Source organism: Elephantulus edwardii, unplaced genomic scaffold (genome assembly GCF_000299155.1).
Source record: "Elephantulus edwardii isolate Elephantulus edwardi_28Jun2011 unplaced genomic scaffold, EleEdw1.0 scaffold00004, whole genome shotgun sequence".
Classification (NCBI taxonomy): Eukaryota; Metazoa; Chordata; class Mammalia; order Macroscelidea; family Macroscelididae; genus Elephantulus; species Elephantulus edwardii.
The window spans coordinates 10,499,464-10,514,223 of NW_006399754.1; the positions used below are offsets into that span (position 1 = coordinate 10,499,464).

At 38.0% G+C, this 14,760-nt stretch overlaps 1 protein-coding gene across 1 annotated transcript in view; it reads right to left on the reverse strand.

Moving 5' to 3' along the window:
• The window catches only part of RNF17 (ring finger protein 17), a 145,817-nt gene that overhangs the window by 107,428 nt on the left and 23,629 nt on the right, over positions 1-14,760 (reverse strand). The window contains exons 4-8 of the mRNA XM_006879553.1: positions 10,685-10,796; positions 6,569-6,649; positions 4,992-5,092; positions 2,263-2,434; positions 714-790 (exon numbers count right to left, since the gene is read on the reverse strand). Coding sequence (XP_006879615.1) covers positions 714-790; positions 2,263-2,434; positions 4,992-5,092; positions 6,569-6,649; positions 10,685-10,796 — 543 coding nt within the window. The remainder of the gene's footprint in view (positions 1-713; positions 791-2,262; positions 2,435-4,991; positions 5,093-6,568; positions 6,650-10,684; positions 10,797-14,760) is intronic.

Genomic DNA, 14,760 nt, shown 5'->3' on the forward strand with positions numbered 1-14,760 from the left:
CAACTCTAAGACCCAACTGACCCAGATATTCTACTATTTGGAATATACCCTCAGAAAATGAGAACAAATAGAGACTTGTACACCAACGTTCATTATTCACCATTGCAAGAACATGGAACAGCCCAAATGTCCAACCACAAATGAATAGATTGAGAAATTATGGTACATTCATTCACGCAAAGGAATACCACAGAGTACACAGGAGCAAAGATTTTGTAAATTATTACCTAATTTGGGAGAAATTGGAAAGCATTATGCTGAGCGAACTCACTCAGCCCCACAAGGACAAATATTGTATAAACCCATTATTTTAGAATGAGGATAAGGATCCAAGGGGGGAAGGGGGGAAGCAGAGGGATGAGGATGTGCAGGGGGAGAGGAGAATTAATCATGGGGTTGTAAAATTTGTTGGGTGGGAGGATGAGGGAAATTGAAAGAATCTGTTCTGAAAAATAATGTATTCAATTTTGTAAATAAACTAGTATAATAATGATTAAAAATGATGCTGACCTTAAAACAATTTTTAAGAGTAGGTATCACAATCAAATAACTTCCTAATTTATCATGAATTATATTTGCATGATTTGTCTGGTACCTGAGTAAAATTTCTGACCTCAACTTCTAAGATTTACTCTCTATTATTTTAAGACATTTAGGCTCTAATACATTTTCATAGTTAATTGTTACAGGCTCCTGAATGGTAATTTACTCACCTGGGAGAGCTCTTAAGTTTTAAGGAACTAATTTCTGACAATTCACTCTCATATGTTAATTTCAAAGTTCGGATAATCTATAATTAAAAAAGTAAAGTGTGTAAATTCATGTAAATTTTTCATTGTCATACATACTACTGAAACAGTACAGTTTTAGAAGGTACACTATAACCTTTTATGTGTATCTCTAATATGTTTAAGTCTTGATTTTTAGGTACTTAAAATAATGCAAGCAAGTGTTTAGTATTTTTTTTCCATAAAAGCATTTACAGTCTTTTGGAGGTATGAGTATATAGATTAACATCAACAACAGAAAAAGATAGTAGGTAATGACTATACAACTACACAATCAGATAAAAGAATCATTCCATTAATTTTCTATTTGCCTATCTTCAATCATTCTCTTCTTACATCTTGTATTCCTAAATCAATTTTTCTCAGGTAAAGACCAAATGTTACTACATTTTTTACCTTCTAGTGCCTAGAGGGAGCTCTGGTGGTCTAGTGGTTAAGAAGCTGCACCGCAATTCAAAAGGGGTGCAGTTTGAATCCATCAGGTGCTCTGCAGAAGGAAGAACAGTCTCCTCCTGTGCCATTTACTGCCTCTGAAAACTCCCTTGAGGGTCTGCTATGGGTCAGTTGTGACTCGACAGTACCCAATAAAAAGTTCCTTACATGTAATACATAAGAAATAACCATAACTATTTTTAGAAATAGGAGGTCTGGCCAAACGTGATGGTAGTAAACTCTTGTTTGACTTAAACTTATGAACTTTGGAGTCAGGTAAACCAATGATTTCTATTATTTTTTACTTCATGTCAGTTAAAACATTTGATTATCAATGGGAAACAAAAGTAATACAGAATTCAAAAGGACTCAAAAGTCAGTGTATCAGTGTCCATACTCTCAAGGAGGAAAACTGAAATGAGCAAAAGATCATCTATGGCCAACCCTGTTTTGTTTTACTGGGTAAGGAGTTGTGCAGCCAATCCAAAGGCAAGCAGTTTGAATCCACCAGCAGTTCAAAAGGAAAAAGAAATTCTCCTCTCATCTGATTTACAGTCTCTAAAATCCTGGTAGGTCAGCTGAGAGTCAGTTCCAACTCATGGCAATGAACATTATTCCCTAAGCAAATACTGAGATGGTAGAAGACAGCTCAAATACTGTGTTTTGATCTGTAAATTTGGTAGTGGTGAAGAAATGGAATCTACAATTCCATTTTTAAATCTGGTGTTGACTGCCATTATTTAAAAGGTTTCATAGATGAAAACAAAGTCCCATTTAGCTTACAGATTCTCTTGTTTCACCTGGTGTCATAGAAGTATCTTTTGACTCAATGTTATCCTATTTGTTCTCAGATCATATAGCGTAAAGATTTTATTGCGTAATTTCCATAAATGTGAAATAAAAAAGGCTAAACATATTTATTCTTTTTCTTAAAATTTAAAACACCTTCCAAATGAATGCTATTAACAAGATAATCTGAAGACTGAGTTAAGTCTTATGTGCAAAGCATTGAAATGAACGATTTCAGAAGTGATTCGATTACCTGGTTCAGGTCACAATAGTTCCTAAGAGAAGGTGCCGATTTTAACTCTCTTGCTATCTTCATGGCTGCATCTAAATCCCTTTTTTTCTCTTCAATGTAGTCTTTAGCCATTATTACTTCTGACAAATAATCTTCTGTAGTTCGTACTAGTTCTTCACACAAGTGCTTTTTCCTTTATTCAAAACCCCAAAATTATTTGTCAGGATTTTATGAACATTTATGTCAAAGTAAATTTGTAGCAACTAAAAAGTATATCAGAAAACAACCAGCCTACTGACTTAAATAACACATAACATAGTGAAATGAAGAGAAGTATATTATAGCTGAACTCTGTGTATGCATAAATAAATCTCACAAAAGGATAAAAATATGTCACAAATATAGCTGACATAGTTACAGAGGGAAAGAGACAATATGCCATTCCAAGCAAAGAAAGCGTGTTTGTTTACTCATACTCTTACACAGATATCTATATTCACTTCTTGTAAGGATCAGATCCTTTTACATGAATTTTAAAATTTCCAACACCACACAAGTACCATAAAAATGAGATTTTAAAGTTGATGTTGCTGTGTACTGTTGAGTAGATGATGATGCACAGTCATGTTATGAACAACTCTGAACCTTGCCCTATCCTGTGCCAACCTGACTGACTATCTGACACACATGATCCCATTTGCCACAGTCTGTGTCAATCCATTGCATCCCAGGTCTTCCTCTTCTGCGCTGACTCCTCCACCCTTCTAAGCATGATGCCCTTTTCTAAGGACTGATCCTTCCTGGCAACATGCCCAAAGTATGTGAAATGGAGTTTCAAAATCCTAGCCTCCAAGGAGCTTTTACTCGTTCTGACTTGCTTGCTCTCTTTGGAAGTCCGTATGTTCAATATTCTTTTTCAGCACCACAACTCAAAGGCATAAATTCCTATCATTGTCCAGTTCTCAGACACACAGCAAGCAACTCAAACACCATGGCTTGGATCAGGCAAACCTTAGTCTCTTGACTGACATCAATGCTCTTCAGCCATCTGGAGGAGTCCTTGACACATTTTACCAAGGCAACCATCATCATGGAACTTACATTTCAATTAATTATAAATCTTCAAACTAATCATTTAGTAAGGTTAGTTTTGGAAAAAGATATTGAACTTGGAATGGTTGTAAGTCTGAGAAAGAAAGAAGATTCTCAACAAGATAGACTGACACAGTGACTGTAACAATGGGCTCAAGTAAATGAGAGATGATGAGGATGGCACAGAACTGGGCCAAGTATAAATTCGTTGTTCACATGTTCACTATGAATCATAGTTGACTAAATCGAACCTAACAACAATATATGGTCATTACTTCATTACTTCCACCTCACAGTCAAAACCTTTCAGTTATCTATGGTGTTATTTCCTCATCATGGAAACACGTGGTGCTGACTGTGGTTCCTAACTTACTCATTTCATTCATGAAACTTGGCAGTAAATGGCTTAACATATCATTAAACTAAATCCACACTTAAAAAAAGAGATTGTGCCAACAATGAAGAGTAACAGGAGTGAGAGCCAGGCTCTGAGGGTTACAAGGTTAAATTACAAGGTTAACTCTGAAGGTTAAATTCTTGTAGTGCTTATATTTATGTTGTTGCTGTTATGTGCTGTCAAGTTGGAACTGATTTACAGCTGACCCTCCAGGCTTTCAAAGGCTGTAAATGGCACGAGGGAAGATTACTCATTTTTCTCCCAGAGCACAGCTGGTGGATTTGAATTGCATGCCTTTGGGTTGGAAGCACAACTCTTGACCTGGAAGCTACCAGATCTCCTAACTATCATTTTTTAAGTTTCTTTAGCAGAAAAGAGGTAATGTCAGTAAGTTCTACTATGGGTCCAAAAAATTAATGTATATGACATTTCTCTAAAATACTCTAATTATAGAACATGTAATTAAACATGTAAGATAACATCAGCAAAGAACAAAGGCTATCAACAAATTTCTGCAAACTGCATGGATTCTATGTTTTAGTTTGGTTTTTTTAAAAAAAAACAACAACACACCACACTGATCTGAGAGCTAAATGGACAAATACCATTCATTTTTATATAAATGTCCATATTACTGAATACATTACTTGAAGTCTATCACAATTTTTAAATCTGTTTCTTGAAATGTAGAGTATGTATATACTTTGTCTTCCTCATGTGATTAATTTACTAAGATCATATCTATATGAAAAAAGATTTTTAAAAGTCAAGAATATTACCTGTTAAGTGATGAGTATTAGGAAGCTTTCTGCTCCAATGCAAATGAACACATCAAAGAATGATGAAACCAAGTGTTTAACGAAAGTGTTGAACTGGAAAGTGTTGTTTTATATACATTTTTCTAATAGTAAAAAATAATAAATTGGAAAAAATGCCACAAAAACCAAAAGTATGTTTGCATTTTTGAAAGTGTGTTCAGTTCTACAAAAATTACTTCAATTTTGAGAGTATTTTCTATGCTGATTGTTAAATAAGAGGTTTAACAGCACTGAGACTAGATGGAGAATAGCTAAATTTTTTTTAAAAACTGTATTAATTATTCTTAATTTTAATGTTATTAAGTCCATAAGTAGGGACTATTAACTACCTTCAACGCCATTCAAAATGTAGCAGCACTCAGTACACTTCAATCTCGTTAAAAGAATAACGTGATAGGTCAATGCTAAAACTTTAGTCTGAGTCTATATTTTTAAATTATTACCTTGAATCAAGGGAAGTGAAAAGTTGATCAAATTGTTTCTCAAGAATCTCTGTAATATTGTCTGTCTTCTCTTTTGTTTGAGTCTGCATATGTTCAAGCTTCTAGAAAAACACAATATAAATACCTAATTTTGTATCTGCATTTTGTAGAGGTTGAACTGTTCAATATAATTTTTACAATAAAAGATAAGTTTTAGACTTCTCTAAATAACAACACAAGAGGAAATGAAAGAGAGAAGAGGTAATTAAATAAAGTTACAAGATTCACCTTTAAATCCTGGCATTTTTTAAAAACATAATTATATCAGTCAAGAGTTTTCTCAAAATAAGTTTAAATATTCAAGACAAACAACAGTGATTATATCTTCATATTTAAAATAAACACAAGAGTTCCACCAGATGCTCTGCTGGAGAAGGAGGGGCAATCTCCTCCTGTGCCTGTTGGATCCGATTCGATGGTACAGAACAAGAAAAATAAAAATAAACTAAAACAAAAATTTAAAATAAACATAAGAGTATTAAAGACGTTTCCTAATAACACGTCATACTTTATCAACTTAGTTCCTAGCAGAAGGTAAAATATCACTACGGGTTTTCCAGTACAAGCTCTCCACCCATCTAACAAGAGAAGTCTAAAGCTACTGGCAATGATGCTCACTGGAGACATGACAGTGCAGCGAGCACTGGCCAAGAGAACTTGCTGAGATGACAGCAATGTCCTCTGTGTGGCCAGCAAGACATCTGCAAGCTATGTGCAGCCACAGTGTACTGGAAATGTGGCCAATGCAAATACGGAAGTCTCCAGTCTTAAAATTTTCATGTCCACGTCAAGACACTTGTGGCTAGTGGTTACTGTGCTACTGCATATGTATTACACACAGGTCTTCTGCTCACCTGATTCAGCCATTCTCAAAGCCGACATTGTTTTTTTCTCATCTGTATACCACTGACTTGCTTTTCTCAAGTGGAGCTGATATTTTTTTTTATCACTGATTCCTATCATACCCCTCCTCTGTGTTTTTCTTCTTTAGTGACTTTGATCGGGTTACTTTTATAAAATTTCTCAAGAACTAACATTTTACAGTTAGACATTTAAAAATGTTCTGGTTCTAATTACAAAAATGAGAGGCCATGGCATAATCAGCTCTATAATCTTTCCAACTCCCTAACTGTAGATCTGTTCCTGCTGGGCACTTTGGAAGGGCTTATTTGTCATCAAGGCAGCAGCTATTTGTGGGAGGAGAAGGGTGAGTGGGGTGGGAGGGTATGGTGAAAAGAAGAGAGCAAGAATTTATAGGAAAAAAAGTGACAGGATAATCTATAATGCTTTTGAACATTTTCACAGCAACCAGAAATTATGATTTTTAACAGAATTCAAATTCATCAGGTTTCTAGTCCAATGCTGCAAGACTGATCCTGGCAGGCCACAGGAAATGCTCTCATTCTTTATATGCTTCTCTTTCTCTAAAGGATCAAACTAAGTTTTAGCAACTCAATATTAATGACAGTCTCAGTGATAACATACCCAAAAGTACATATTCAAACAGAATTCATACTCAAAAGTTTTGAAATGCTTACTTTTACAGCAATACTCAATTGTTCAATATTATAGCCTGCAATCTTCAATGCTTCATCAATTTCATCTGTAGTTTTTGTCTCCTAAGAAGAGGAGGAAAACACATAGGAAAATAAAAGTAGGTGCGTCGGTATATATGGTAGCTACAAAAATGACTAGCTATCATTTTCACCATAAAACCAACACACAGACTCTCAAAAGGAAACTGAAAACAAGAAAAAAGAAAACAACACTCTTGCTTGTCCCAAAGATAACAGCTATTATCACTTCAGGATTTGGTGCCAGCATTCTCAATACTTTGTGAAGATAGCTGTGTAAAAATGGAGTTACATCCTGCAACCATGTCTGTTTAAAATGACCTTAAACAATACACCAAGGTAACCTATCAAATGGGGAAATGATAACCTCTCCAACAAACGGTGCTGGCTAAACTGGAACGCTACCTGCTGAAAGCTGAAACAGGATCGGCATCTCACAATGTACACAAAAATCAACTCAAGGGGGATAAGAGACCTGGAGTAAAGCCTAAAATCATCAAGGTCATAAAGAGAGAAACTGGGATCAAGCTTAGAAGAGCTAGTCCAAGGTATAAAGAGACTGCCAAATACAGCCAGAAGTGCACAATCTAAAGATGGTCAAACTGATGAACAGGACCTTCTAGAAATGAAATCCCTGTGGGCACCAAAAACGTTTTCCAAGAGAGTGAAAAGAAAACCTATTGACTGGGGAAAAAGCATTTGGCAATACAATCTCAGACAAGGGACTCATATCAAAAGTTTACAGAATCCTACAGGGTCTCCAGATAATATATATATTGATATATATATATAGAATATATATAATAATATATATATTCTGAAAAGGTATAGAGGAGAATGGAGGCACAAACGGAGATTTGTACACCAATATTCATAGCAGCATTATTCACCATCACAAGAACATGAAAACAGTCCTAATGTCCAACCACAAATGAATGGATTGAGAAATTATGGTACATTCACACAATGGAATACTATGCACACACCGGAGCAACGATTTTGTCAATTATTACCTAACTTGGGAGGGACTGGGGAGCATTATGCTGAATGAACTAACTCAGTCTCACCAGAATAAATATTGTATAAAACCTTTATTGTAGAAGTAGTATAAAAATGCAAGAAGGGTGGGAGAAGCTGGAAGCAGAGGGATGTGAATGTGCAGGGGGAGGGGGGATTAATCATTGGGTTGTACAATTTGAAGGTGGAGGGGTTAGGGAAATTTAATTTGTTCGAATTTGTATTTGAATTTTGTAAATAAACTAGTAGAAAATTTTAAAAAATAAAAAGAAAAGGTATGGAGATAGGACACATCCCTCACATACACCCGGCTCAATTTTGAACCATGCAGTGTTTTCTTGCTCTGTTCTGACGACTGCCCAAGTATAGATCTCACATGAGTATGATCAAGTAGTCTGGGATTCCCATTCTTCTCAGAGTCAGCCACAGTTTGTTGTGATCCACACAGTCAGACGCTTTTGCATAGTCAATGAAACACAGAAAGACATTCCTTTGGTAATTCCTGCTTTCAGCTAAGATCCATCTAACATCAGTCATACTATTCCTTCTACCATGGGCTCTTCTAAATCTAGCCTGCACTTTTGGCAGTTCTCTGTTGATGCCAGTCGTTTTTGGATAATTTTCAGCAGAATCTTGCCTGCAAGTGAAATTAATGATATTGTCTGACAATTTCCGCACTCTCAGATCACTTTTGTTTGGAATGAGAAGAAACAGGGACCTACCTATTCCAGTCAGCTGGTGAGGTGGTTGTCCTCTTGATTTTTTACCACAACCTTGCTTGCTGAAACCAAGGAGAACCTGAAGGGCTTGCTACAGATCAAGGACTGCAGCCTTAACTATGGATTGAAGCTCAACTTCAAGAAAATAAAGATTCTCACAAGTGGACTGATTGGATCATGATGGATGACGAAGAGACTGAGATTGTTAACAGCTTCAGTTTATTAAACAACACTCTTGGTACCAGTTGTTAGGACATCAAAAGACAAATTGCACTGGGAAAGTCTGCTGTCAGAGACCTCTCTAGAGTACTGAATAGCAACTATGTCAGTCTGGAAACTGAGGTGTGCCTGTTATAGTAACAGTCTTCGCAATTACTCAGAAAGCTGGACAATGAAAAGGGATGACAGAAAAAGAATTGATGTCTTTGAGCTGTAGTGCTAGAGAAAAGTATTGAATATACCATGGACTGCTAGTAGAACAAAGAGGTTTGTCCTAGAGAGGGTGAAACCAGGCTGCTCCTGGTAGGCAAGGATTCTGAGGCTTCATCTGACATACTTTAAGCATGTTGCAAGAGGGATCAGTCCTTGGAAAGGGACATCATGTTTGGAACTGTGGAGGAACAGCACAAGAGAGGAAGACCTTGGATAAGATGTATTGATTTAGTGACTAGGGTAACAAGGGTAGGTGTGTCAGAGACAGTGAGATTGGCACAGGACAGAGAAGGGTTAAGGGCTACTGTACATAATAGGGTTGCTATGAGTCGCAGGTGACTCGACAGCACCTAACAACAACAGGGCCTCCACAAGAAAAAGGTTAATAACCCAATTACAAAATGGACAAAAGACATGGAAAGAATTTTCAGAGGAAGATACATGAAGAAATGCTCAAAACCACTGGCAATAAGAGAAATGCAAATCAAAACCACAATGAAATACCACCTCACTCCAGTAGCAGTGGCAAGTTAAAGACGACAGCAAATAATAAATGTTGGAGAGGATGTGGCAAGATAGGTACTCTTATACACTGTTGGTATAATTGTAAAATAGTACAACCAATTTGGTGTTTCCTCTGAAAGCTGAACAAAGAAATTCCATATGACCCAGCTATTCCACCAGTTGGAATATACCCTGAGAAAATGAGAACTGATGCACAAATGAAGACTTGTACATCACTGTTCAAAGCAGCACAATTCACCATCACAAACACATGGAAACAAACCAGATGTCCAACCAATCAAATGGATTGAGAAATTATGATATATTCACACGACAGAGTACTATGCAGAACGCACAAGTAATGATTTTGTAAATAACTACCTAACTTGGGAGGGACTGGAGAGCATATTATGCTAAGTGAAATAACTCAGTCCCATAAGGACAAATACTGTGTAAGACCTTTCTTTTAGAAGGTATATGAGGACCTAAGGGTTGTGGGGGAGAACAAAGGGGTGAGGATGGACAGGGCGTGATGTGTTAATCAAAAGGTCACACAATTTGACGAGGGGGTTGGTAAAGGAAAGGAGAAAGATCCAGTGTGAAAAACAATGTATATTAACTTTGTATAACACAGTATATAATAAACATTTTATTTATTAAAAACCATCAACTACAAAAACAAAACACCAAGGTAAAAAAAAAGTACTTGTATACATTCAAGAATCATTAACAGTTATTAAGGAAAATATCAAAATCTTAAATGTAGACAAGTACTTTTATTACCAATAATTCTAATATTAAAAGATAGTAAAATAAAACTTGTCACTAATGACAACTTCACAAAAGACTTTAACAACGTCATTCGACAGTATTTTGGACTTTGTTGAAATTCTAATCCTAAATAAAAAGTATAAAGTTATGCACAGAAAAAAAAAGAGGTTATCTAGATTACTTATCTACACCATAGTTTAATTTTCCATCACCATCAAAAAACCGTGTTGATATCTATTAAAATAACTGGAAAATAGTACTTAGAAACATGTACTTCATTTGCATGTGTTTCTAAAATTTGAATTTACTAACTAGATTCAAAGAGAACAAATTACACAGAAGCAAACTGCTTCCTACCAGTCAATGTACTGATGATTATGAAACATTTCTATTTGACACACATGCAATCAATTCAGAGAAAAAAAAACTCCAAAATCAACAGCTGAGAAGAAAAGAATTGCTGAAACACAGGTTAGACTAAAACAAGAGACTCAAGTAACAAGAATTAATTTACCACTATTAGCTTTAAGCTTCCAAGCGAATCAACATTACAGAAATCACATAGAAAAAGTTAAGCTAACAAAAGCAAAGTAAAAATGTTAAGCTTCCTCTTATTTCATCCACAATATTTTCATACCGCCACTAAAGCTGATGGATTCAGAGCCGTCTTGCGTAGTGAGGCTGAATTTTGTAAGCCAACAGATAGCAAATCAGCAGTCTTTTTCAAATCCTGATAACAATTCTTTGTCCTGTAAAATGTCAAGTACATTATTTTAGTACTAAAGGCCTTAATAAGGGGGGAGGGTTGGTAGGGGAGAAAAGGGCAACAATGAATGAATTGAAAACCAAATTCTCTGTGAATTTTCATTGACATGAGTAATAAATTTAAAGAAAGGGGGGAAAAGCTTTAATAATATTTTTAAAATATTCTATTACGGCAATTATATGCTATGCATTGCAGAGTTGAACAGTGAATAGGGATGATAGAAAGAGAAATGATGCCTTTGAGCTGTGGTGCTGGAGAAGAGTGTTGAATATACTATGGACTGCTAGGAGAACAAACAAGTTTGTCCTGGAGAGGGTGAAGCCAGAATGCTCCTTGGAGTCAAGGATTCTGAAGCATCGTCTGACGTACTTTGGGGATGTTGCAAGGAGAGACTGGTCCTTGGAGAGAGACATCATGTTTGGCAGAGTGGAGGGGTGGTGAAGGAGAGGAAGACCCTTGACGAGATGGATTGATTCTTTGAGTGGAATGGTGGGAATGAGTGTGTTTGAGATGGTGAGGTTGGCACAGGATAGAACGGCATTTAGAGCTCTTGTACACAGGGTCACTCTGAGTCATAAGCGACTTGATGGCACATAACAACAACAACAATTGTGGCATCATGATTGGAGGAAGACTCATCAACAACTTGCATTATACAGTTAATACAACCCTGCCTGCTGAAACTGAGGAGGACCTGAAGCCTCTGCTGCAGAACGTCAAGGACTGTAGCCTTCAATATGGACTGAAGAGCAACATCAATAAAACTAAGATTCTCACCACTGGGCCAAATGACAGCATTATGATAAGACGGTGAAGAGACTGAGATTGTTGACAGCTTCAGTTTGCTTGGCACCACAATCAACACTCTCGGTACCAGCAACTAGGAAATAAAATGGTGAACTGTATGAAAGTTGGCTGTCAGGGATCTCTCCAAATTACTGAAGAGCAATGACATCAGTCTGGAGACTAAGGTGCTCCTGATCCAGTCCATAGTCTTTCCAATTTCTTGCTATGCATCAGAGAGCTGGACAATGAGTAGGGAGGATAGAAAGAGAATTGGAGCAAAGAATTCTGAGGCTTCATCTGACACACTTTGGGCATGTTGCAAGAAGGGACCAGTCCTTGTGGAGGGATATCATACTTAAATGGGTGGAGGGACAGAGAAAGGAAGACCATCGATAAGATGGACTGATTCAGTGACTGGGGTAATGAGGACAGGTATGTCAGAGACAGTAAAGTTAGGCAAGGTCAGAGCACATTTCAGGGGTGTTGTACAGAGGGTCGCTACGGATAACAAGTGATCTGATGGCATATAACATCAGCAGCAACATTTTTCTTTTTACTGTCCATCAAAAATAGGATGGACAATATGATGATGTAAAAGAACATATATAACAGGTTTTTCAATTACCTAGGATTATTGAAGAAAGAGGCAAATCATGAATAAATGTACTTTCACTGAAACTTTAACTTCATGGAGAAAATAGATGGCATCCTGATGACACACTGTGCTCAATTTCTTTACAACAGAGACTAGAAAAATAAATTGGAACACATACAGATACAGTAACTCTCCCAATCAAAGGAGAAAATACAGAACTGGAAAAACCAACCAGCAGAAATAAAGAGTGAAAACAGTGACCGAGGAGAGGCAGGAGAGCCTGGCACTGCATCTGCCATCCTGAGAAAGCAAAAACACACAGAGAGGCAAGGAGAAGACACCCCCACAGGAGCCCCTGAAACACAGGCAAGGTGCAGCCAGATCGGAACCAAGGGGAGCGGAGTATGAATTACACGGTGAGACATCTCCGTGACTCAGAGCAAACAAAGAGACAAGCAGAAACAGCTAGAACAGAACATTAACTATTCAATTGGGGTGGTGTGTAGAGAACTTCTCCTTAATGCAGTCTGAGCAGGAAGGGGCAATTTAACCGTGTTAATGTGCACTGAGTCCTTGGTATTCACCTGTGGCGAGAGAAGGGCTCTCTCCCTCTACTGTTCCCTACTACGTCTTCCAGGTGACTAGGGACAAGCACTAGGAACAGTCCCCTTGTCATGTCACATGCACCCAGTTTGCCTGGAGCCCCAAGCACCATCCCACTCACCCCCTCCTGCAGTCCAGCTCTGAGCCACAACCTGAAAACATGCACTCAAGAGGCCGGAGTCACTGGCAGACCAATTCCTCACAGGCCTCAGACAGCAGCTTCTCCGTCAGAGGTGCAAGTGTACTCATACGTCCTGACAGGATCCTCCTCCATCTGTGTGACCACACACGTGTGAAACCTGCAGTACTCTGCTGTGGTACAAAGCATGGGGCCACAAGTGCAGAGTCACTCCCCTACTTTCTCTTAAAATGTTCATTACGATTTGTTTTCTTCCTGTGTTTTCTATCTTCTGTGTCTTCTTCCCATTTGTCTCTCTCTATTTATTCCTTTTCTCCTTTTCGATCGTTTTATTTTCACCCATTTTTCTTCTCTCTTCTTCCCCTGGTGTCTTTTGCCTCTTCCAAGTTCTGGTGGCTTAGTGGTAAGGAGTTATGCTGCCAAGCCCAAGGCACATGGTTTGAATTTCCAACCTGTTACATGGGAGAAAGATGGGCAATCTCCTTCCACATGATTAACTACTTCTGAAAACCTACTAGAGGGTCAGCTGTGAGTCAGTTCTGATCCAGCGGGAGGCAGGCAGTGTTCTCTCACTAATTAGCCACAACACCATACCTGTAACACCTACTCATACCACTCCACCCAACAGGTGATATCACCACGTACACTGGATCAAAGGAGAAGGTGGTAAACACTTGCTTAACCCACCCACAGCTACTCTTCACAACTAGCCAATAGAGACCATGCTCACACACCACCCACTGGGAGTCAGGTAGGTATAGAGTTCCAGTGATAATAAATGTACAACTAAAGAGACACATGCCTAGCCTGTCCTCCTAGATGTAACAAAATAAAAAATCATAAACCAAAACATGTTGTTGTTGTTGTCATGTGTCATAGAGTTGTGACTCATAACAACCCTAAGTACAAAAGCCCTGAAACCTGCTCTATCCTGTGCCAATCTTATTGTCTCTAACACACCTACCCTCATTACCCCAGTCACTGAATCAATCCGTCTCATCGAGAGTCCTTCCTCTCTTATGCTGTCCCTGTACCCTTCCAAGCATGACGTCCCTCTACGAGGACTGGTTCCTCCCTGCAAAATGCCCAAAGTATGGCAGAAGAAATGTCAGAATCCTTGCCTCCAAGAAGTAGCCTGGTTTCACACTCTCTAGGATGAACCGGTTTGTTCTCCTGGCAGTGCATGGTATATTCAATACTCTTCTTCAGCAACACAGCTCAAAGGCATCAATTTTCCTTCTATCATTCCTACTCACTGTCTAGCTCTCTGATGCATAGCAAGCAACTGCAAAGACTATGGCCTGTACAGGCACAGTCTCCAGATTGATATCATTGCTCTTCAGTACTCTGGAGAGGTCCCTGATGGCAGATTTTTCCAATGCAATTAGTCTTCTGATTTCCTGGCTGCTGGTACCAAGAGTGCTGATTATGGCACCACGCAAACTAAAGCTGTTAACAATCTCAGTCTCTTTACTGTCTATCGTGATGCAGCCAATGGGCACAGTGGTAAGGATCTTTGTTTTCTTTTCCTTTTAAAGAATCTTTGTTTTCTTGATGTTGAACTTCAATCTACATTAAAGGCTGCAGTCATTAGTCTTCTGCAGCAAGCACTTTATGTCCTCCTTGGTTACAGCAAGAAAGATTGTGCCACGTGCATAATGAAGGTTGTTGATAAGTCTTCCTCCAATCCTGATGCCACATTCCTCCTCACAGACCTCAGTCTCCTGGATGATACTAAAAAATAAAACAGTAGGAATCAGGTTGAAGTCTCTCTCAGGGAGGAGTGATAGGAAATGGCAAAGGACACACCGACAAAGGAGATTA